The sequence below is a fragment of the Anomaloglossus baeobatrachus genome, chromosome 1 (genome assembly GCF_048569485.1).
Source record: "Anomaloglossus baeobatrachus isolate aAnoBae1 chromosome 1, aAnoBae1.hap1, whole genome shotgun sequence".
NCBI classification, from domain to species: domain Eukaryota; kingdom Metazoa; phylum Chordata; class Amphibia; order Anura; family Aromobatidae; genus Anomaloglossus; species Anomaloglossus baeobatrachus.
Window position 1 is genome coordinate 552,594,663 of NC_134353.1, and position 25,502 is coordinate 552,620,164.

The 25,502-nt window shown below is 47.4% G+C and overlaps 1 protein-coding gene across 2 annotated transcripts in view; it reads right to left on the reverse strand.

Moving 5' to 3' along the window:
• Positions 1-25,502, reverse strand: part of C9orf72 (C9orf72-SMCR8 complex subunit) — a 96,011-nt gene that overhangs the window by 21,689 nt on the left and 48,820 nt on the right. For both annotated transcript variants that reach the window (XM_075316909.1, XM_075316918.1), the window contains exons 5-8: positions 22,660-22,732; positions 11,201-11,317; positions 9,513-9,748; positions 8,888-8,945 (exon numbers count right to left, since the gene is read on the reverse strand). In XM_075316909.1, coding sequence (XP_075173024.1) covers positions 8,888-8,945; positions 9,513-9,748; positions 11,201-11,317; positions 22,660-22,732 — 484 coding nt within the window. The remainder of the gene's footprint in view (positions 1-8,887; positions 8,946-9,512; positions 9,749-11,200; positions 11,318-22,659; positions 22,733-25,502) is intronic.

Here is a 25,502-nt window from a genome sequence, read left to right on the forward strand (position 1 = left end):
TTTTTTTGTATTTTATTTCAAATAAAGGATTTTTTCAGTGTTTGTGTTTATTTCTTTTCATTTTCAGATTAAAGGCAACCTGTCAGGTCCAATATGCACCCAGAACCACTAGCAGTTCTGGGTACATATTGCTAATCCCTGCCTAACCGTCCCTGTATACACCAACATAGATAAAGAGATCTTTAAAAAAAAGTATTTCTAAAGATCTTTTACCGTATGCCAATTAGCGATGCCACTAGTCCCCTGGGCGTTAGTATGTTAGTAAGTCCCTGTGGGCGTGCTAACATGCTAATGAATATGCAGCTTCAGAGGATTAGGTCACTCACCTCTCTGCCGCCATCGCCAGACTTCGGCTTAGTGCGCATGACCCCGGAGTTTGGGTTATGCGCACTACTTCAGTTTGAAGCAAGGACGCGTACACCCGGCTTCATACTGAGCATGACCCAAACTCTGGGGTCATGCGCAATGAACTGAAATCCCCCATCGGACGCGATGGCGGCAGATAGGTGAGTGAGCTCATCCTCGGACGCTGCGCATTCATTAGCATGTTCGCCTGCCCACAGGTATGTAGTAACATGCTAATGGGGGCGACTGGTCAGGGAACTAACGCCCAGGGGGCTAGTGCACTCGCTCATTAGCATATGGTAAAAGATCTCTTTATCTATGCTAGTGTATACAGGGACGGTTATGCAGGGATTAGTAATATACACCCAGAACTGCTTGTGGTTCTGGGTGCATATTGCACCTGACAGGTTCCCTTTAATAATGGGGGCCCCGAGACGCAACCCATTATTAATCTAGGGCTTAGTGTCAGCTCTGAACTGTCATTAACCCCTTATTACCCCGATTGCCACCGCATCAGGACGAGCTGGGTTAAGTCTCAGGTTTGTAGCAACTAATGGATGTGACAACCCTGGGCGGCTACAGGCTGCCATTTTCAGGCTGGGGGGGAAATAAGCAAGGGTCTCCGCATCTTGAGAATACCAGCCCCCAGCTGTCGGCTTTACCAAGGCTTGGTATCAAAATTGGGGGGGGGGGGGGGTTACCTCAAGTTGTTTATAAAATTATTTTTTTTTTAAAAAAAGCCGCATACGGATCCTCTTATTTTGATACACAGCTAACATAAACACATGGCTGGGGGCTGCAGCATGTAGCAGTGTACCTTATCTGTGCTATGGGGGAACTCTACAACAAGTTTTTTATTTATTTTTTACAGAAATATAAATACGCATACAGCGTCTGTTATTGAAAGTAGTCAGAAACGCTGTCACACAGAGTGGGGGACGCGGTCTGATGCGGCAACCAATCACAGATGCCAAGACTGCCGGTGGGTAGAGGAAGCAGTGCATATTATGCATGAGTGGCCACAGAAGTAGCGTTACAGTCGTGTGGGTGACCGGTAAGTATAACACAGTTGCTCTAATCCCTCTAGCCTTTCTACCACATTTTTAAAAGTGTATGATTTGAGTTCCCATAGATTTATAAGGGGACTGGAGTCCGGGCAGATATCCGGGATCAATTCCAGGCTCGAACAGTTTTTTTTTTTTTTTATAAACCCAGTTGGACCCGCCGTACCAAGGCATCTGCAGGTCCGCCCATCACTATTAAATCAGCAGACGCAGCACTCAGAATTTACATGCTTTCTTGGCTCATATATAGTAATTAGTAATGAGATATATTCTATGTCTATGTTTCACATGGACGTCTGTTACATAGCAAAATAGCAACCGTGGGCAATTTTCCCAGTCATGGGAGCCCACAGTGTGTCTCATCTATATATTCTATATATATATATATTATATATATATATATATATATATATATCTATATATATATATATATATATATATATCTATATATATATATATATATATATATATATATATATATATATATATATATATATATATATATATAATTGCCTTATTCTGTCTGTCTGTCTGTCTTGCTCCAAAATTGTGTCCTTACGGTGACACAAAGCTGATTGGCCGCTGGGCTCGCCATGGCCCCGCCCCCCCGCACGGATTGGCCGCTCGCCCAGGCAACTCGCCCACGCTCGCCCCCCTCATGCAATGCACGCTCGCTCTGGCCCCCGCCCCCCGCACGCATTCCCCGAACCGACCGACACTGAGCCTCGACTCCCAGGTGAGTACTGTACCCCCGGGAGCCCACATCAGCGTACGCCGCCAACCCAGCCGACACATACCCTCGCATTGCTGGGGTTGCCGCCGTATGCTGGTGTGGGCTCCCGTGCGAGCGGGGGACGGGATACGCTGGTAACCATGGTAGCATAGTTACCAGCGCATCAAGGTCCTGCAGCGGCGGAACATACACACACACACACACACACACACACATCAGATCACACTCACTCTCACACACACCTCACACACACATCACATCGCATCCACACACTCACAACATCCTGGGATATCGCTTGCTTCTCGGCGGCGATACTGTGCAGTGAACTTCCAGGACCTGCCGGAAGATCACATGGCCAGAAGCATGTGGTATCTCCGGATGTTGTGAGTGTGAGCGCGTATGTGCAATATCGTCAATGTGTGTGTGCGTGAGTGTATGCGATCGGGTGTGTGTGAGTGTATGCGATCGGGTGTGTGTGTGTATGCGATCGGATCTGTGTCGGCAGAGGAGCACGGCGTGCTGGAGGAGGCTGGGAGGAGAGAGGCTGATCCTGGGGAAGGCTGGGAGGGGGAGGCTGAGAGAAGAGAGGCTGATGCTGGGGGAGGCTGAGGCTGGGGTAGGCTGGGAGGAGAGGCGCTGATGCTGGGGACAGAAAAGGCTGATGCTGGGAGGAGAGAGGCTGATGCTGGGAGGAGAGAGGCTGATGCTGGGAGGAGAGAGGCAGATGCTGGGAGGAGAGAGGCAGATGCTGGGAGGAGAGAGGCAGATGCTGGGAGGAGAGAGGCAGATGCTGGGAGGAGAGAGGCTGATCCTGGGGAAGGCTGGGAGGGGGCGGCTGAGAGAAGAGAGGCTGATGCTGGGGGAGGCTGAGGCTGGGGTAGGCTGGGAGGAGAGAGGCTGATGCTAGGGACAGAAAAGGCTGATGCTGGGAAGAGAGAGGCTGATGCTGGGAGGAGAGAGGCTGATGCTGGGAGGAGAGGGGCTGATGCTGGGAGGAGAGGGGCTGATGCTGGGAGGAGAGGGGCTGATGCTGGGAGGAGAGGGGCTGATGCTGCGGGCAGAGAGGCTGATGCTGCGGGCAGAGAGGCTGATGCTGCGGGCAGAGAGGCTGATGCTGGTGCAGCATGGGGGATGGAGCACAATGGGGGGTGCGCAGCATGGGGGATGGAGCACGTTTGGGAGTGCGCAGCATGGGGGATGGAGCACGTTTGGGAGTGCGCAGCATGGCGGATGGAGCACGTTTGGGAGTGCGCAGCATGGCGGATGGAGCACGTTTGGGAGTGCGCAGCATGGCGGATGGAGCACGTTTGGGAGTGCGCAGCATGGCGGATGGACCACGTTTGGGAGTGCGCAGCATGGCGGATGGACCACGTTTGGGAGTGCGCAGCATGGCGGATGGACCACGTTTGGGAGTGCGCAGCATGGCGGATGGAGCACGTTTGGGAGTGCGCAGCATGGCGGATGGACCACGTTTGGGAGTGCGCAGCATGGCGGATGGAGCACGTTTGGGAGTGCGCAGCATGGCGGATGGACCACGTTTGGGAGTGCGCAGCATGGCGGATGGACCACGTTTGGGAGTGCGCAGCATGGCGGATGGACCACGTTTGGGAGTGCGCAGCATGGCGGATGGACCACGTTTGGGAGTGCGCAGCATGGCGGATGGACCACGTTTGGGAGTGCGCAGCATGGCGGATGGATCACGTTTGGGAGTGCGCAGCATGGCGGATGGACCACGTTTGGGAGTGCGCAGCATGGCGGATGGACCACGTTTGGGAGTGCGCAGCATAGTGGATGGACCACGTTTGGAGAAGCGCAGCATGGCGGATGGAGCACGTTTGGGAGTGCGCAGCATGGCGGATGGAGTACGTTTGGGAGTGCGCAGCATGGCGGATGGAGCACGTTTGGGAGTGCGCAGCATGGCGGATGGAGCACGTTTGGGAGTGCGCAGCATGGCGGATGGTACACGATGGGGAGTGCGCAGTATGGCGGATGGAGCACGTTTGGGAGTGCGCAGTATGGCGGATGGAGCACGTTGGGGAGTGCGCAGCATGGCGGATGGAGCACGTTGGGGAGTGCGCAGCATGGCGGATGGACCAAGTTTGGGAGTGCGAAGCATGGCGGATGGAGCACGTTTGGGAGTGCGCAGCATGGCGGATGGAGCACGTTTGGGAGTGCGCAGCATGGCGGATGGAGCACGATGGGGGGTGCGCAGCATGGGGGATGGAGCACGATGGGAGGTGCACACCTCCCCCCAACACACACACACACACTGCACAACACACACACACACTGAGAACCACAAACACCGCCCTACACAGACACCCACACACACACAGACAACGCTGCACACACACAACACCCAACACACAAACACCGCGGCATACATAAATATACGCACATACCGCACAACACACACATTGCACAAAACATACCTCCCCCCAAAACACACCACACACACACAAACCGCGCAACACACACACACACACACAACGCTACAGACACACAGCGCTCCACAAACAACGCAACACACGCAACACACATACAACACCGCTCTCACCCCCCGTCACACCCAGACAACACCCAGAACATGTACAGCGCCCTACACAAACACTTGGTAAGTACACACAACAACATCTATATATATATAACAAAAATCATACATGAACTACACAATACGTAAATTCTAGAATACCCGATGCGTAGAATCGGGCCACCTTCTAGTATATATATCATTGCCTTATTCTGTCTGTCTTGCTCCAAAATGACGTCATTACGGTGACAGCCGTCGCCACACCGCGCGTGCTAAAGAGCCTGCAACCAACGGCTCAGCAAACTGAACAGCCCGAACTACGGGCCGACAGGACGACGCCCGACACTTTTCCCCGCACCTACACGGAGCCCCGACTCCCCCACTCGGCTCCACCCCCCCACACTCCGCATGTATACACTGAAAACACACACACACCTACCTGGATAGTCACCTGTCCCCAGCCATGAAGCCCCCGACACTGACGTCCTCAGCGCCATGGACCCGCTCGGCTCCACCCCCCGCACTTCGCCCCCCGCACACATTACCCCCGCAGGGTGGGGGCACATGTCAGGATGGTGGCTGCACCACGATGGGGGCACATACCAGCTTTGGGCCACATCACAGCATCAGCATATGTTTACTTAACTTTACACTGTTCATGGCCTTCTTTCATTACAAGCCATGGACATCATTAAAGGGAACCTGTCAACTAAAATATGCGTTCTGACCTATCAGCAGACGCATGTGTGCCATAATTACACCTCCCTACCCATCCCTGTGTTATAAAATTGTATAATATGAAAGTAATAAAAAAAGTTTTATTACCTTCATATTTCCTATATAAATAGCAGGGAATATGGTCACAGAGGCGGCGCCTTGCCCTGCATACTTTCCGTGGTATCACGCCCCTGTGGGCGTGATACCATGGAGTCACATGAGCAACGTCACCGTCGCTCATTCTATCCTGCGCACGTTTACACTTACTATTGCGGCAGGCTTCTCTTCCAGGTCCTCCTTGTCAGTTTCAGCAGTGCGCGTCTGAAGGCGGCGTGTGAACACCCAGAAACGAAGCCTGCCACAATGCACGCAGGATAGAATGAGCGACGGTGACGTTGCTCATGTGACTCCATGGTATCACGCCCACAGGGCAAGGCGCCGCCCCTGTGACCATATTCCCTGCTATTTACATAGGAAATATGAAGGTAATAAAACGTTTTTTATTACTTTCATATTATATAATTTTATAACACAGGGATGGGTAGGGAGGTGTATTTAGGGCACATATGCGTCTGCTGATAGCTCAGATCGCATATTTTAGGTGACAGGTTCCCTTTAAACATTAGACTCATCTATTAAAACTGTTCCTGTTGTTTGTCATTTTAAAACCAATAAACAATTATAAGAATACTAAATTAAACCTAACCCATCCAGTCCATTCATTACCTTATTATTCCATCTGCTAACCTGCATACACATTCTAGACTACCCGATACGTTAGAATCGGGCCACCTTCTAGTATATAATAGTTCTTTACAATTTGGCATTACTTTTATTTAAAACTTTGATGGGGTCACTATTTGGACGGCTGAAGCGAAATCTACGAATGTGAACCTGTAAGTGAAAGAACTGCAACACTTTAATATGATATTCTAAAGATTAGGTAATTGACACCTCAGTGTCCAGAGGAAAAGAAAAAAACTGAATCTTTTGTAGGCTAAATTCTAAAAAAAAAAATCTGAAAAGTAAAAATCCGGAATTGTTTAGAACAAAGCTGCCTTTCTGGGTCTGAAGTCTGTCCTTCTCCCTTAGCTATTATGAAGTATGTTCCTGATACTTAAATGTATAGAAGAGCTGGCCAGGTTAACATAAGCATTTAGGAGAGGCCATTTTTCATACAGATCACAGATAGGAGGGCAATTTAATAGTGATGAGCAATTCGATTTTGACTGGTCTGGTCAGGCATACTCTCCGGCTCCCCATGGCAGCTAGTCTTGACTTTTGCACCTGGTATCTTGGGTGCTTGCTAGAACCAAGACGTACGTTGCGATGTCATGACGTCACGGCACCTACTAAACGGCTGTGACGTCCAAGGTGCCAAACTATGGATGATGGGTGCAGAAGTGAAAACCGGCTGCCACGGAGAATCGGACTCTGTCAGGCCAGGCCAATGCAAATCAAATTGCTCATCTCAATAGACTAAAGTGGGCTTTACACGCTGCCACGTCGGTGGCGCATCACGGGGTGATCGCTGCTGTAACGAACAATATCGCTACGGCAGCGTCACAAGCAATTACCTCTTCACCGACGTCGCTGTGGCCGCCAAACAATCTCTCCTTTAAGGGGGAGGTTCGTTCAGCGTCACAGCGGCGTCTCTAAGCGGCCGCCCAGTAGAAGCGGAGATAAGCAGCCGATACATCCTGCCCACCTCCTTCCTTAATCATTGCCGGTGGCCGCAGGTATGATGTTGTTCCTCGTTCCTGCGGTGTCATACATAGCAATGTGTGCTGCCGCAGGAACGACGAAGAACCTGCGTCCTGCAACAGCAACGATATTTGGGATTAGGGGGTTCTTTTTTCTTCCTTCTTCCTTCTTCTTTCTTCTTTCTTCTTTCTTCCTTCTTCCTTCTTCCTTCTTCGTTCTTCTTTCTTCTTTCTTCTTTCTTTTTTCTCCCACGCTATCTGCCCGATAGTAAACTTGCGGTCTTGAATCTTGAATCGGGTAAAATCTCCTCTGGATTCTTTGCTTGTCTGCTTGCTTCCATGACATCTCTTGCTTTTTGTGCTGTTATAGTGACTCTTAACCCCCCTTTTTTTTGATTAAAACCATGTACTCCCGGGTGGCGACACACACTATTACAAGTGTTCCCCCTCGATATTTAACCCTACATACACCTATCAAGTACATTCCTTTGCGCCCTCACGTCCCCGGGTTTGATCCCGGTGTATCTCACATCCAGTATTTGTATTATCAATTGTGAATCAACGGATATTCGTACGTTGATGTAAACTTTTTCAATACACGATTAGTATGTTATTTTCTTGTTTTTTGTTTTTCTTTATTTGTTTCTTTCTATGAGAGTTGTCTATGTATAAGTTTTCTCTACTGTTTAAAATGTTTGGTTTTTGTATATATCCACAAAATCTGTTTAACACGTCATAACTGACAACGTGGCACCTCGTTCCCGCCTGTTTTTTTCTTTAGAGGGATGGCCCTATGACGTCACTATGACTATTTATTGTATGTCTGATCCTTTGTAAGACAGATTTGATGTTATTTGTACACTGACGGTCCTGAGGAAGGGAGCAGGTGCTCCTGAAACGCGTAGACCTGGATGAAAATAAAGTGACATTGGTCTGACTGAACTAGTGATCCTTTGGCGCGGCATCAAACACCACTTCTATTGTCTTCTGATATTTGGGATTAGAAAGACGTGTCAACGATCAATGATTAGGTGAGTAATTTTGATCGTTAGCGGTCGTTCATGCGTTTCACACGCAAAGACGTCGCTAACGAGGCCGCATGTGCGTCACGAATTCCGTGACCCCAATGAGATCTCGTTAGCGATGTCGTTGCGTGTAAAGCCCCTTTAGGCTAACTAGTATAAAAGAATGCTGGGACACACTGATCCTGTCCTCCCAGGATCCTCCTTATAATGATCTCTAATAAAGGAGTTGGGAAATAAGCATACACCCTCATTGTAGAGTTTAGGTACCGTCACACATAACGAGATTGCTAGCGAGATCTCAGCTGAGTCACGGTTTCCGTGACGCAGTAGCGATCCCGTTAGCGATCTTGTTATGTGTGACATCTACCAGAGATCAGGCCCCTGCTGTGAGATCTCTAGTCGTTGCAGATTGCTCCAGGCCATTTTCTTCAAAGGCAATGTCCTGCTGGGCAGGACACATCGCTGTGTTTGACACTGTGTGACAGGGTCACAGTGACTGCTGAGATCGTTATACAGGTTGCTACTGTGACCTGTATTGTTCCTGCATCGCTGGTAAGATCTGACTGTGTGACATCTCACCTGCGACCTCCCAGCGACTTACCAGCGATCCCTATCAGGTCACATCGTTTTCGGGATCGCTGGTAAGTCGTTGTGTGTGACTGGGCCTTTAGGCAAGAAGTGAGGAAGCCTTTCAGGAAAAAAAAACAAACGATAAAATCAAATAAACTATGTAGAATTAGCCAACACCATTGCCAAAGTGCATACACTACCTGTTCCAAAAAATTATTGACAAATGTGTCTCTGTGCAGAATATCTTGGAAGATGTTCCTAGAATAAAACATTGCAAGTTAGTAATAGAAATATGGATAAAGTAATACAGTGTTATCGGGCACACATCTACATTATGAGGAATCTGCAGACCGACACTTTACAGTTTCCACTGCTTTAGTTTCAGAATAGATTTTGTACAATTAACTATATTAAGAAAACCAGCAGAAGTGTGATCGTCCAGCTCCCTTTTGCAGTGAGCAAGGCTGAGGGGGAAAGGGATTGCTTTAGTAGTAGAAGGGAATTGGATGTTCTGCAGATAATGAAATTAGCATTTCACTAGACACTTGCTCACTGCGGCCACCCTGCTGTACCCACCCGTTCATCTGCTTGGCTAAGCAGCTAACGGCAGCCCTTCATCTCTCTATTAATACTATTTTCCATCAATATTTGCAAAGACTTTCAAATTAGCTTTTATACACTTAAGATGTCACTCATCTGAAACATCAGGAAAATGTCGTCTTTTGAAGAGACAAGTCTGCACAGCGGGGACTCTATCTATTAAGGGAAATGTCGAAAGAGGGAAGTGTTAATATGAAAATTGATGGTAACACAGGCTCCACTTACAAGTTGGGGGTGAAGCTCTCATCTGTGTGTATGACTGAATCTCCGGCCAGGTCTTCATCTGAAGTGGCCTTCCATAAGGCAGCCAGTTCTGCCCTCATGTACCGGCGCTGGTTGTACGTGTGTTCATGGCAAGGGGGCATCTGCTTTACTGTGTTAACGTCCACATCAATATGGGTGGCAGGGTAGGGAGCATACATCACCTGGCGGAATGGCAGCACAAAGCTTCCAGTTGCGTCCTAGAATCAATTAAATGCCTGTTATAGTTTACACAAAAATGGAGCTCTTTTCTTTATCACTAAGACCAAAAGTCTGCCTCTGCCTGATAGGAGTCTAGTGATTGGTGAACAGGGTTCAATTCTTACATTTATCCCCTACCTACAACATTCACGGTGTTGGGCTTCTCAAGAGTATGGCCACAGTAAGGAGGAGTTTGGAACGAACATGTGGGATGTCACTCCATGCTGACTATCGGTCAATAACAGCGACTGGAGTGGCAAAGGGCAAGCTTGACCACCACTAAAGAGGTTGTCCACTACTGGAAACGCATTATGAATCACTCGAGAGTGCAGAATAAAATGAAAAAATATCTCCTAGACCAGAACAGTTGATTCAGTGTCAGCAATGTCTGGCTTGAAGGTCTGGAGACAGTTAGGTCATGTGACCGCTGCAACCAAGCAAAGCAGCAACTACTGATTGGCTACAGCCTTCACTCATCTGTTAGAGTAAGTCAACATCGCATAAACAGCAATGGGAAGTTCTGTCTTATAGACAGCAAGTCGAGTGATTTATAAGAGGGGTAGTCCTATAGTGGACTATATTACTGTATGGTGATGCCCAAATTATGCTAGTCATTTTCTGCAACATAATACAAGCAAAAACATCTGTGTTGGATTAGGAAAACGTGGCTGCAAAAACAGGCTATGGACGAGGGCTGCAGGGATTTCTGGGGGAAAGAAGAAGACATAGCGTATTTTTTCAAATCTCATAACTTCTTTCTGAGCCTTGACGACAAAAGTTTTTTTTTTCCGTCCTCACATTTAAAAGAGCTCTAACTTTTTAATTTTTGTTTTGTGGTAAGTGCATCAGAAATCTTGATCTTTTTTTTTTAATCTTGATGCATATCACTTTTTTGATGACAGGATATTATGTTTTGGGATTGAGGGTATACTAAAAGACAAAAGAAAAAACAGAAATTCTGTCTGTCTTTGTTGTGCTTTTTTCTTGCAGTTTACCTTTCAGTAAAAATAACCTGACTTTAATAATGAGGGCCTAGGTCATCAATATCAGATGGATGAAGTGGGGGCAGGTGGTGGTGATGGTAAGGAGGGGGGAATGGATGAAACTCTTCTTCCATTTGGGGGCCATGGGGCTGCAACCTTTGTATAATGGCTTTTCTTAGTATACACAGCATGTTGTAGCATTATAGTAGGTCAGTGTTATAAATAACCCTTGGCAATGCCATTGCATCCAGTGTTAAGGGCTAAAAACAAGCAATACAGACATGTGCCCTGCTGATGAAGCAGCACCTTAGTAGATACGGTACCATAAGTGATCTCAGAAGATACATCAATCCTTTATACAAGTGCTGCATACATGGCACCTTTGGAACGCTACGGATCAGCAAATAACAATGCACTTTATGTTTTGGACAGTTCTGAGTGGATAACCTCTTGTCTATATAGACTAACCTTAAGCAAACCTTGCACGAACAGGCCAGATTCATACTTGAATGAGGAGTCAGCTCTACAAAGTCGGGAGCATTTACGCTCTGCGGGAGAAAGAAAGAGGCACAGCGTCCTCACCATCTATACCACAGGGGGAAAAGAAAAGGTTTAATGCGTCAATATATCCATACTACGTGAACAGAAAAAGATTTACTTTAAAGAAAGAACTAAGTAGAAGCCTCAAAACCAAATACCTCTATATAAATGTATGTTGCCATCATTGTGACATTAAACTGTGGAGAGCTTCTTATCCTTTGGTCTTTTTTTATTTTCATCCAATAAAAGGTATGGTACCTGCATAGATAAGCTGAGCTAGTTGTTCAGATCTATACCGTTCCTCAGACTATGCAGCATGTCAGCTTCTTCTGACCTTGATGCTCTCCTAATGTCAGGTCTGCCCCATGCTGGAAGACGCCTCTGACACTATACTGTATTGCAAGAAGATTATCACACTTGAATAGGACTGAAAGGCTTTAGAGGAAGTAAGGGGATTAGAGCTGAGCAATTGCTTTTTATTTCCTTCATGTAGCTGAAGTCCTGGTACATGTGAGGGACCTGAGAAAAGGCAGTTTGGCGGTGAATTCCAAGCAGACTAAGAAACCAGCACCTTATGCTTCATTATTAGGTCTTTTTAGAAGCAATGAGCAAATTGTATAATTGTATTCCAGGCTAGACAACTGCTTAGTGTGAAATACCCTACCCGAAAATAATAAGAATCACTTGTCTTACAAGCTGGAGAGACCAGATAATAATCCAACAGCTATTCTGTAAATTCCTTGCCATTCTGAAGACATGATTTGTCACAGTCTGTAGCCTGCGCGGCTTTCTAAGGAGTGATCAGCCTGAATGCTATATTCACATTAATACAAGCTATAATTGATGGTTCCTCCATCTATCCAGAATAACCTATGTCAACATAAGATAGATATTCTCCCAATTCCCACTGTGAAGATCCACAGCCAAACAATAAACGTGTGATTGGCATGTTGTGGATTTAAACTGCAGGGCGTTGTTCAACAAGCGATTCTGTGATGAGGCTCTATGGCTACATACCCTTAAAGGGAACCTATCACATTGAAAAAAAGGATATTAACCTGCAGATATGGGGTTAATCTGCAGATTAATAGGCTTCTGAACCTGCCCGAAACCTGCAGATTACACCCAGCTGCTGAGAGGAAATTCATTTTAATCCTCCTGGCAGCTTTCCGGTTTCAGCCATGGGGACGGCATGGTTTCAGTCAGCGCTCTGTGTATGGGATCGGCTGTTGTAACCACGCCCCCCCACACTGACTAACAGCAGGTTCTAATGCTGAGCGCCTGTCAGTCAGTGCAGGGGCGTGGCTACAGCCGCTGATCTCCATACACAGAGCAGAGACTGAACCCACACTGGCACCACCTCCACTACTGAAACTGAAACACTGCCAGAAAAATTAAAGTTCATTTCCTCTCGGCAGAGGGGTTTAAAGTGCAGGAGCCAGGCAGGTTTTGAATGCTACTAACCGGCAGATTAACCCCCATATCTACAAATTAATAGCATTTTTAAACTTGACAAGTTCCCTTTAAGGAAGAGGTATACTGTAAAAATATTTTTTTATACGATGGGCTGCTGATAAGTCTTTGGTTTTGTGATTTTTTTTTGTTTCTATGCTAACGATCGTTACATCACATGAAAGCCTTACGTGTCTAATATAAGTTTTCAAAATTGTGTTTGTTGCTTATGGCAACAGTGTTCTACACACACGGGAAAACAAAATGAGGGAGTCTAATGCGATATTCACAGCAACTGAGAGCAGAGGAGAGATAAAATTCCTATTTCTGCAAGGAAAGTCCTTGAAAGATATTCATGGTGATATGTTGTAGACATTGGGGGATCAATGCCCATCATATTCCACAGTTAAGAACTGGGTTACCAAATTTAAAACGGTTATGACCGAGAGTGGTTATTGTTCCGGAGATCGTCGATGCTGTGCACAACCACATACTGGAGAAATCGACGAATTTCATCTAAAGCAACAGAGATCATGAGGATTTCCTGTGAACGTGTTTTTGTCATTATCCATGAACATTTGGACATGAGGAAGATATCTGTAAAGTGGGTCCCCAAATGTTTGACAACAGATCACAGAAGCATGCGAGTGAAAATTTCCCGGTTCATTTGTCAGCGTTTCCGGACGGATAAGAAATTCCTGGCTCGACTGGTCACTATGGATGAGACCTGGATTTACTTGTATGACCCTGAAAACAAGGAGCAGTCAAAAGAGTGGAGGCGGTTCTCCTCGTCCAAAGAAGTTCAGGGTGCATAAATCAGCCACGAAGGTGATGGCATCTGTGTTCTGGGATAAGGAGGATGTGCTGCTAATGGACGACCTTCAAAAGGGTTCCATCATCAATGCAAGGTATTAGGCTACTTTCACATTGCATTTTTCCCTACGTCCACAGGTCCCGACCGGGCATCCGTCCGGACCGCCCCTCCCCCACTCTGCAAAGCGTGCTCTGGACGCATGCGCCCGACAGGACCATTCACTGTTATGGAGCACACTGCGTTAGCGTGTGCTCTGTTTTGTGCCATTTTCTGCACATATACGTTTCTGCAGACGGACACCCGAACGTAGAGGAGTACGTTCGGGTGTCCGTCTGCAGAAACGTATATATGCAGAAAATGGCACAAAACAGAGCACACGCTAACGCAGTGCGCTCCATAACAATGAATGGCCCTGTCGGGAGCATGCGTCCGGAGCACGCTTTGCAAAGTGGGAGAGGGGCGGTCCGGACGGATGCCCCGACGGGACCTGTGGACGTAGGGAAAAATGCAATGTGAAAGGGGCCTTTCATTGAACTTTTGGAGCAATTGAAGGCAGGTCTGAAGGCCAAAAGGCGCAGCAAGCTGTCCAAAGGAATCTTGTTCCTGCAAGACAACGCCTCCGCTCACACTGCACAAGCGACCACGGCAAAACTGGCAGAGCTGGGCTTTCAGCTGGTTGACCACCCACCTTATTAACCAGATCTAGCTCCTCTGACTATCATCTGTTTCCAAACCTGAAGAAACACCTCAAGGGTACCAAATTTCACATCAGTCCTGATGTCATGGCTGCCACGGATGCCTGGTTTGAGGTACAACTGAAAACCTTCTTTTTGCTAGCCTTTCAGAACTTGGAATACCGATGTAAGAAGTGTGTTGACATCAGTGGAGAGTATGTGGAATAAATGTAAAACTTTCATCATCCTATCTTGTTTCTTTCTGGGTAAAGCCAAAGATTTATCAGCAGCCCCTCGTAGCTGGTTGGAATACTTTTGTGAAAATTTTTTGCAACTATATAAAAAAGCATATAAATGCCATAATGACGAACATGATAAAAGAAACCAAGCCAGCACATATAAAATAGCTATTTTTTTTTAAAGATCAAATTCACAAGTGCAATAGTTAATCAGGCCTATTGTGTACATCTTTATATTGTATAGCCTTGCATTTCCATGCTACAATATTTCAACGTGTTAAAACAAAAAGTATACTGTTCTAAGGGTGGCTTAAAGCACATTCTTTTGTCCTCTGTCAAGTGAATGGAGCCTTTTTTGATAGGTTTGGAGCACATAGCAAATGTAGATGATGTACATAGAGCCTGCTGTGGCCTGCTAAACAGTACACTGGCAGAGTAATCAGGAGTTTGTCATCAAAGTGGTTGTTAGGGAATTAGGCCGTAGACGAGACTACATAGTCAGCCTGCTGTTCAAAGACAGAACCTGGCCATACATAAGAGATAGATGGCAGCTGAAGTGTTGCTTGATCAGGCTGAACAGAAGCTGTATTGTATACACATATCGGATTGACCATGAAGGCAGTGAGCAGAATTACATGATTGGCTTTCCTTTTTTTGCAATTATTGCCTGTAGATGGAAGTAAACTTGTAGTAATTTAAAGGTAATCTGTTAGAAGGTTTTTGCTATGTAATCTGAAGACAGCATGTGGTAGAATTTAAAAACATAAAAAACTCAGCAATGTTTCACTTATCACACTGTGTGCTGTCGTTACTTATGATGGTTTTATCACCAGGAGATTATCACTGCCTGGACTACAGTGCATATGAGCCTGTGTCTGACCATGTCCCCTCCTGTGATAAGCAGCTCACTGTCAATAGACTATGTACATAGAGATCCTGCTGTGGGTGGGGTAAGCTTTCTCAGTGCTCCATGCTACAGCTAAGAACACTGATTGTATCACAACTGCTGCACAAGGTAAATTACAATGCCTTGCGAAAGTATTCGGCTCCCTTGAATTTTTCAACCTTTTCCCACATTTCAGGCTTCAAACATACAGATAATTTTAATATTATGGTGAAGAATCAACAAGTGGGACACAATTATGAAGTTGAACGAAATGTATTGCTTATTTTAAACTTTTAAAAAAAATAAATAACTGAAAATTGGGGCGTGCAATATTATTCGGCCCCTTTAAGTTAATACTTTGTAGCGCCACCTTTTGCTGCGATTACAGCTGCAAGTCACTTGGGGTATGTGTCTATCAGTTTTGCACATCGAGAGACTGAAATTCTTGCCCATTCTTCCTTTGCAAACAGCTCGAGCTGAGTGAGGTTGGATGGAGAGCATTTGTGAACAGCAGTTTTCAGCTCTTTCCACAGATTCTCGATTGGACTCAGGTCTGGACTCTAACTTGGCCATTCTAACACTTGGATACGTTTATTTGTGAACCTTTCCATTGTAGACTTTGTTTTATCTTTGGGATCATTGTCTTGTTGAAAGACAAATCTCCATCCCAGTCTCAGGTCTTTTGCAGACTCCAACAGGTTTTCTTCAAGAATGGTCCTGTATTTGGCTCCATCCATCTTCCCATCAATTTTAACCATCTTCCCTGACCCTGCTGAAGAAAAGCAGGCCCAAACCATGATGTTGCCACCACCATATTTGACAGTGGGGATGGTTGTGTTCAGGGTGATAAGCTGTGTTGATTTTACGCCAAACATATCGTTTGTCATTGTGCCCAAATACGGTAGTTCGATTTTGGTTTCATCTGACCAGAGCACCTTCATCCACATATTTGCCACAAGCCACCTGTGAGACACACCAATCTTTAAATGACACTTTTTATGGATATCTTTGAGAAATGGCTTTCTTCTTGCCACTCTTCCATAAAGGCCAGATTTGTGCAATGTACGACCAATTGTTGTCCTATGGACAGACTCTCCGACCTCAGCTGTAGATCTCTGCAGTTCATCCAGAGTGATCATGGGCCTTTTGGGTGCATCTCTGATCAGTCTTTTCCTAGTTTGAGATGAAAGTTTTGAGGGACGGCCAGGTGTTTGTAGATTTGCAGTGGTATGATTCTCCTTCCATTTCAATATGATCGCTTGCACAGTGCTCCTTGGGATGTTTAAAGTTTTGGAAATCTTTTTGTAACCAAATCCGGCTTTAAACTTCTCCACAACAGTATCACGGACCTGCCTGTTGTGTTCCTTGGTCTTCATGATGCCATCTGCGCTTTAAGGGTGCTTTCACACATCCGATTTTTGCAGTCAGGCACAATCCAGTTTGTGCCTGATGCAACGGATCAGCAGATTGTGGCAAAACTGATGCGACGGATCCAGTAAAAAAACGGATCCGTTGTAGCAGTTTGTACCGACAATCCAGCTGTGGCCGCGGGAAACCTGAGTGACGTCACCACTGACAGCGCGACTCACTTCAGTTGCTCCGTGGAGCTCACAGTGAGCGGCGGTGTTCTACAGCCGCTCCTGTCAGCTTCCGAAGTAGCAGAGCCGAAAGTGTCGTGGGACCTCGTGTGGATTACGCCGGACCTGGAGGGGTATTTGGGGATTAAAAAAGTGGTGAAAGAGGGGTTTTTTTGTCTTTTATTTCAAATAAAGGATTTTTTGGGGTTTGTGTTTATTTAGTTTCACTACAGTTTTATGATGGGGGGAGTGTCTCATAGACACCTGCCATCACTAAGCTAGGACTTAGTGGCAGCTATGGGCTGCCAGTAACTCCTTATTACCCCGATTACCACAGCACCAGGGCAATTCGGGATGAGTCGGGTAGAGTCCCGGGACTGTCGCATCTAATGGATGAGGCATTTCCGGGCGGCTGCTGGCTGATATTTTTAGGCTGCGGGGCGCCCCATCCTGGGAATACCAGCCCTCAGCCGTGTGGCGTTACCTTGGCTGGTATCAAAATTGGGGGGGAAAATCGCACGCCGTTTTTTTCTAATTATTTATTTATTTTACTGCAAGGTTTAGACCCACCCACTGGCGGCTGTTATTGGTTGCAGTGAGACAGCTGCACCCAGCGTTGTGACAGCTGTGCAGTGCCGCACCGGTGATCAGTGAGAATGAGAGAGGGGGTGAGAGAGGCCAACAGACAGAGAGAGAGAGAGACTGATATTTTCTAACCAGAAAAGAATTTACACCTGAGCATGCCTAGTTTAAAATAAAAAAAAAAACGATCTGTTTTAGTGGAATGCGTTTTTCTGCTGCATTACGACGGATCCAGCGCCCGCCCATAGGCTTTCATTTTATAACACACCGCACGGCGCCGGATTGCCGGTGACAAAAAATGTTCCCTTGTGCGTACTTTCCGGCAGCCGGACACAGAAATTTCGCCGGATGAAACGCAAGGGCATCAGGCACAATCCGGCGCTAATACAATTCAATGAGGAGAAAAACGCATCAGGTACCGGATCAGTTTTATCTGGTATTCACCGGATTGTGCCTGACGACAAAAACCGGATGTGTGAAAGCACTCTAAACAAAACACAGACTATCACAGAGCAGGTGCATTTATACGGAGACTTGATTACACACAGGTGGCTAAGGCTACTTTCACACTTGCGTTGAACGGTATCCGTTGCATTGCGTTGTGTAACGGATGCAACGGATGTGTTGCATATAGTGACACAACGGATGCAACGGATGCTGCAAAACAACGCAATTCGTTTTGATTTTTTTTTTTTTTTTTTCCCGGTTTTACCAGCGGCAGACTATAGTGAACGATCAGCTGATCGTTCCCTGCAGCCGGCCGCTGGGTGATCAGCTGATTGCTCCCAGTAGCCGGCCGCCGGGTGATCAGCTGATCGCTCCCGCCCGCCGGGTGATCAGCTGATCGCTCCCGGCTGCCGGGTGATCAGCTGATCGCTCCCTGCAGCCGGCTGCCGGGTGATCAGCTGATCGCTCCCGGCCGCCGGGTGATCAGCTGATCGCTCCCTGCAGCCGGCCGCCGGGTGATCAGCTGATCGCTCCCTGCAGCCGGCTGCCGGGTGATCAGCTGATCGCTCCCTGCAGCCGGCTGCCGGGTGATCAGCTGATCGCTCCCGGCCGCCGGGTGATCAGCTGATCGCTCCCTGCAGCCGGCCGCCGGGTGATCAGCTGATCGCTCCCTGCAGCCGGCCGCCGGGTGATCAGCTGATCGCTCCCTGCAGCCGGCCGCCGGGTGATCAGCTGATCGCTCCCTGCAGCCGGCTGCCGGGTGATCAGCTGATCGCTCCCGGCCGCCGGGTGATCAGCTGATCGCTCCCTGCAACCGGCCGCCGGGTGATCAGCTGATCGCTGTCACTTGCCGGCGCCCGGGCATGCCGGCGGGCGGGCGCTCAGCTGAGCGCTGTGACTTGCCGGCGGCCGGGCATGCTGGTGGCCGGTCATTCAGCTGAGCGCTGTCGCTTGCCGACGGCTGGGCGCTCAGCTGAACGTTCGGCCACCGCGAGCCAAAATAAAGTTTGATTTAAAAAAAAAAAAAAAAAAAAAAAGAGCATGCGCAGTGAAATCCAGAGGATTCCGCTGCTCAAAATAACGTTACATGCTGCGTTCCTCCCGCTGGGCGGAAGCAACGGAGCGTCGCCCAGCGGAAGCAACGCAGCTCCTTTTGGTACAATCCGTCAACCATACAAGTCTATGGGAAACAGCGGAATCCGTTAACGGATTCCGCTGTTTCCCAAAAGGGCGGATTGTAACGGAAGGAAAATAACGCAAGTGTGAAAGTACCCTTAGGCTAAGTTCACACTTCCGTTGTTTTAGATCCGTCAGCAACGGATCAGTCGTTTTTTAGTTGGCAACTGATGCAACGGATGTGTTTTTCACAGGATTCCTTTCACAGGAATCCTGTGAAAAAACTGATCCGTTGCGTCCGTTGCATCGGCTGTGCGTCCGTTTTTTGACGGATCAGTCATGATCCGTTTGTGTTTGGGACAGCCCAGTGGGTGTGCCAAACCTGCTGGGCATGCTCAGTAGAGCATGACGGAATCCTGCGCTGGATTCCGTTGTAAGACGGATTACGACGGAATCCAGCACCATAGACATACATTACAAGCTTGACGGATGGCGACGGATTCCTGTGCGGAGCGTTAATTTTGACGGCCCGAAAAACGTTACATTCTGCGTTGCTCCCCGCTCGGCGGTCAGTCAAAAACGACGGACCGCGACGCAGCGGATGCAACGCAGGGTCATCAGTCGCAATCCGTCACTAATAGAAGTCTATGGGGAAATACTGGATTCCTGCAAAATATTTTGCAGGATTCCGTAATTCCTCAAGGCTACGGATTGTGACTGATGCAAAACAACTGAAGTGTGAACTTAGCCTTATATGTATCATCATCAGTTATTTAGGACAACATTGGATCATTCAGAGATCCTCAATGAACTTCTGGAGTGAGTTTGCTGCACTGAAAGTAAAGGGGCCGAATAATATTGCACACCCCAATTTTCAGTTACCGTATTTTTCGGACCATAAGACGCACTTTTTTCCCCCAAATGTTGGGGGAAAGTGGGGGGTGCGTCTTATGGTCTGAATGTGGCTGCGGGGAATGTGGGTGCTGCGGTGGAGCGGGTCATCGGGGGCACGAGCAGGCTGTAGCAGCCTGCCGTGACCACGTGGACCCGCTCATTTAATATGCACGCCCATCCCTCGCCCATCATCCCTCAGCGCTGAAGCCGGCGCTGACAGGTGGGCGGGATGATGGGCAGGGGATAAACAGCCGGCTCGCATGATCACCCCTGGCAACTACGGCCTGGAGTGATCATGTGCGGCTGTATTCACTGCACCCCGTGCATCATCATCAGCGCGGGGAGCAGTGAATCAGTGTACAGTACTCACCGCAGCATCGCTCGTCCTCCCGTCTGTGTCAGCGGCAGCGCCGCTGATTGGAGCCATCCCCATTACCCTGCTGGATCGCGATCATCTCCTGCGTTTGTGCCGGTGGCTGAGTGGAGACTAGCGGCGCGCACAGCGATGACGTCATCGCTGTGCGCACGTGTCCACACGCAGCCGCCGGGACACTGGCACAGACACAGGAGATGATCGTGATGCAGCAGGGTAATGGGGACGGCTCCAATCAGCGGCGCTGCCGCTGACACAGACGGGAGGACGAGCGATGCTGCAGGGAGTGAGGTAAAGTGAGGTGAGTATGAACGTTTATTTTTTTTATGTGCCACAGGATGCGGCCATACACCAGGATGGGGGCATATTATGAGCCGGATGGGGGCATATTATAAGCCGGATGGGGGCATATTATGAGCCGGATGGGGGCATATTATGAGCCGGATGGGGGCATATTATGAACCAGATGAGGGCATATTATGAGCCAGATGGGGGCATATTATGAGCCGGATGGGGGCATATTATGAGCCGGATGGGGGCATATTATGAGCCGAATGGGGGCATATTATGAGCCGAATGGGGGCATATTATGAGCCGGATGGGGGCATATTATGAGCCGGATGGGGGCATATTATGAGCCGGATGGGGGCATATTATGAGCCGGATGGGGGCATATTATGAGCCGGATGGGGGCATATTATGAGCCGGATGGGGGCATATTATGAGCCAGATGGGGGCATATTATGAGCCAGATGGGGGCATATTATGAGCCAGATGGGGGCATATTATGAACCAGATGGGGGCATATTATGAACCAGATGGGGGCATATTATGAGCCGGATGGGGGCATATTATGAGACAGATGGGGGCATATTATGAGCCAGATGGGGCCATATGCCATGATGGGTTATATAGCAGGATGCGGCCACATGCCAGTATATAGCAGGATGCGGCCATATGGCAGGATTACGGTATATAGCAGGATGAGGGACATATACTGTATATACCAGGCAGGGAGGATCATTACCAGGATGCGGCACCTTAGTAGAGAATTTGGGGACATTACCCCCATAACAGTGTCAGCAGCAGATCCTCGCCCCATAACAGTGTGTCATGACATTTTTTGCTTAAAATTTTATTTTCCTATTTTCCTCCTCTAAAACCAGGGTGCGTCTTATAGTCCGGTGCGTCTTATAGTCCGAAAAATACGGTATTTATTTTTTTTAAAAAAGTTTTTAAAATAAGCAATAAATTTCGTTCAACTTCACAATTGTGTCCCCCTTGTTGTTGATTCTTCACCGTAACATTTAAATTTTTATCTTTATGTTTGAATCCGGAAATGTGGAAAAAGGTTGACAAATTCAAGGGGGCTGAATACTTTCGCAAGGCACTGTAAGTAATACATCACTGGAATCAGGGTTCATTTTCCTATATTTTGCTGATCTTGGATGAAGTAGCAGAAACCCTGACGAACAGATGGAGAAATTGAATTCTTTAAATGCGATTTATTAGATCCTATGCGTTTCAGAGTTATCCAACTGCTTCCTCAGGCACAAATCACACATATGGTGCATAATGTAGTATTGCTTTAAAACTATATGATGAAGTGGCAGTAGATGTAAACTGCCTAGGCCAAAAAAACTAGTGCACTACCAGGATGCAGCAAGACCCCCAATAAATGGAAGCATCACAAGTGCAAGAGGAGCAAATCACTCTGCCGATTCCAATAATGGAAGGGAGCGATTGCTTGCTGGTAAAATTGCACACTTGTGGCTTGCATAGGGCACTGTTCACGTTTCACACATGCAGGTTCACAGTGTCTGGTAAGCAGCCTATTAGTTACGCCCATCCCAATAGATGCAAGCGGGCTGCGCCAGTACTATATATGTGCTCCATGCAGGGACAGTGAGTATAATATGCAAGGCCTAACATTAAAAGGCCTGGCTGCATCCAGTATAAAATATTTTGTGCAAAAGAATATATAAATATATGAGGTATTGGTTGGTATTATGGCCATAGTACGGTAGTCTCCGTTTACAGTATTCTGCAAGCAGCGCAGATCTAACCCTTTCCACATTTTAAATGAAAAAAAAAAATATTCCCAAAGGTTGAAAGCTTGTATACAACTAAGAAATGACTACATCACTATCCAGTCTCAGCAATATTCTGACGTGAAGCAGAGATCTGTCTGGGGTCTGTTACTCTGTGATACTTAAAAACTCTGGAAGAACCTTGTCTGAGCTGAACCGAAAAGTGTAGCTAGCTGAGATTGCTTCATCAAGCCCCAGTGCAACAATGCAAACAAAAAAAATGGAACGGATTGAGCTACATACCTTATTTATTTTTTCTGCACTGCTGCCCACCACCACTGAGCAGCCGCATGTCTGCAGATGGGAACTAATGGCACTGTCAATGGGAGAAATACAACATTTGTTAGATTGCTACTTGAGAGAAACTGCTCAATCTTATAGTACATACTAACCAACATTACTTCTAAAGACAAGTAATCCAGAAATATCTTTATAGGTCTGAGCAAATGGAATTCCACAGCAGACAAGATCTAGAAGGGAGGTCAGTAATGCAATATGGTGCAAAGTACAAAAGGTAGAGACCTGTAAATCAAAGGGATCAGGTTATCAGGAAACCGCAGAGGACCGGCCTCAGACTAAGGCTGGGGCCACACGAGGATTACTGCGATGCTCGCATGACACTCGGCTCACGCTGGCAGTACAGCAGGAGCCGAGTGTCATGCGAGTGTCCCTGCGACTGAGGTCCGACCGTGCGAGCGGACCTCAGCTGCAGGGGGCAGGCCGGCACTGAGGAGGGGAGGGCCAGTGCTGCGGAGGGGAGGAAGGGATTTATCTCCCTCTCTCCTCCATAGCCGGCTATTGCCATTCTCGCCCTGCACTCGCTGTATCGCAAGTGCAGTGCGATTTTTCTCTCGCCCCATACACTTGAATGGGTGCGATAGAAAGTCTAGCATTACAATCGCAGCATGCTGCAATTGTTTTTTCGGTCCGATTAGGGCTGAGAAAATAATCGCTCATGTGTGCTGACACACAGGCTAAAAATGGTTCGAGTGGAATGCGATGTTTTATCGCACTCCACTCGCACCGTTTTTCTCACCGTGTGGCTTAGGCCTTACTAGCCAAAACATCAGTCATTTTTTTTGTCTTGTGCCATTTGCTGGCATTTTTTTGCTTCAAGTCCATAAAAATGGCACACACAATTCATGAACTTTGCGCAAAGTAAAAGAATAGGTCTATTTTTAACAGTTTTTACAACTTTTTAATGAAAAATTGACAAATATAGAGAAATATTGCCCTAAGATCTGTTGAAGATAAAATATCTCTAAGGGCAAATGGGGACTGGAGCACTTTTAAGACAAACATTTCAACTTTTACAACACCTGGAAAACCTAAACTCGCCCAAGGTGGCAAACTAAGAAAAAAAAAAAAAAAACAGGAAAAAGCAACCACAACAGCAACAATAGGTATACACATCAGACAGACTTCAAAAAAGGTCTAAAAGGAAAGATGAATTTGGAAACAACAACAAAAAAAAGGCACAAAACACCAAAGACGTAACAAAAAATCAGGCACCAAGTCAAAAATAATGAAATGCCCAGCTGGCTTTGCAAAATAGGTTTACTATGAAACACAACGTCATTTCAGAGTAAAGCCTGCTTTGCACGAGTTGATCTTTCGTGCGATAGCACGAGCGATCGTACCCACCCCAGTCATTTTTGCATCACGGGCAAAATCGCTGCCCGTGGCGCACAAATTTGTTTAACCCTCGTCACACGTACTTACCTCTGGACGACCTCGCTGTGGGTGACGAACGTCCACTTCCTGAAGTGGTAGGGACGTTCGGCGTCACAGTGACTTCACATGGCAGCCGGCTAATAGAAGTGGAGGGGTGGAGATGAGCGGGATGTAAACATCCCGCCCACCTCCTTCCTTCCACATAGCCGGCGGGTACCGCGGGACGCAGGTAAGATGTGTTCAACATTCCCGTGGTGTCACACGGAGCAACGTGTGCTGCCACGTAAACGATGAACCGGCGCCATTTTAATTAAACAATTTTATGAAACCTAGCGACGAGTACACGACTCACGATTTGTGAGCGATACTGCGTCGCTAGGAGGTGTCACACGAGACGACGTCGTGAACGATGTTGGATGTGCGTCATGAAAACCGTGACCCCGACGATGCATCGCACAATCGGTCGTCTCGTGTAAAGCCCGCATAGAGCACAAACGTCTGCAATGGCACAGACAAGCTCCGAGTCATGTTGCCTGTGGTTACTCTCAACAATAAAGTTAAACATGGCATTACATATAGTTTAAACGTTACTTGTGATTAACAATCGTCTTCATTCTCAAGAGCATTGATATTTTCAATTTTGCCGTTTACTGCCCATGTTACCGGCCAACACTGAGTAAAGGAGCACAGTGCTGCAGAGTTGTTCGGAGGCGGTGTGGATTGCTGAATCCTGCCAGCTTCAGTGTCCCTGTGGTCCTCCAATGCTGCAGCATGGGAAAGCACACAATTTAGGCTGAAACATGCCACAGATCTCACTTCCAGTTGATTACTCACATCTGAAGACGGGGAGAGTGAGAAGCCGCAGGTGATTGAGCGTGAGGTTTGCATAACCTCACAACCTCATGTGAGCCCTGGCAACGTGAGTGCCAGCACCACTGGAACAACACCACCACGGAAGGGGAGTAGAAGCCTTTTTATTTAGTGGGACCAAACATGGGGGGATGAGAAGAGGTTGTCCTTATAGTGGACAAAACCTTTAAAAGGCGCTTCTGGATGCTCAATGTGAGAGAACAAAGTCACACCCATGCGTGAGATATCCAGCAGCTGGTGGAGATGCTGGCTCATGGAAATCAGGTTATCACACCCACAGTGGCATGATAACATGGCAAGAGATCCGACTAGTCTGGGGAACTAACGCCCCATCAACTAGTCAAAGGGTTAATTTGCATAGGAAGAGTGGAAGTTATAAATCCTTTTTTAAACATGGAGTTAAAGGGAATCTCTCAGCAGGTTTTTGCTACCTCATCTGAAGCTGGGGTCACACTAAACGACAGCGACAACGACGTCGCTGTTACGTCACCATTTTCTGTGACGTAGCAGCGACCTTGTAAGTCGCTGTTATGATCGCTGCT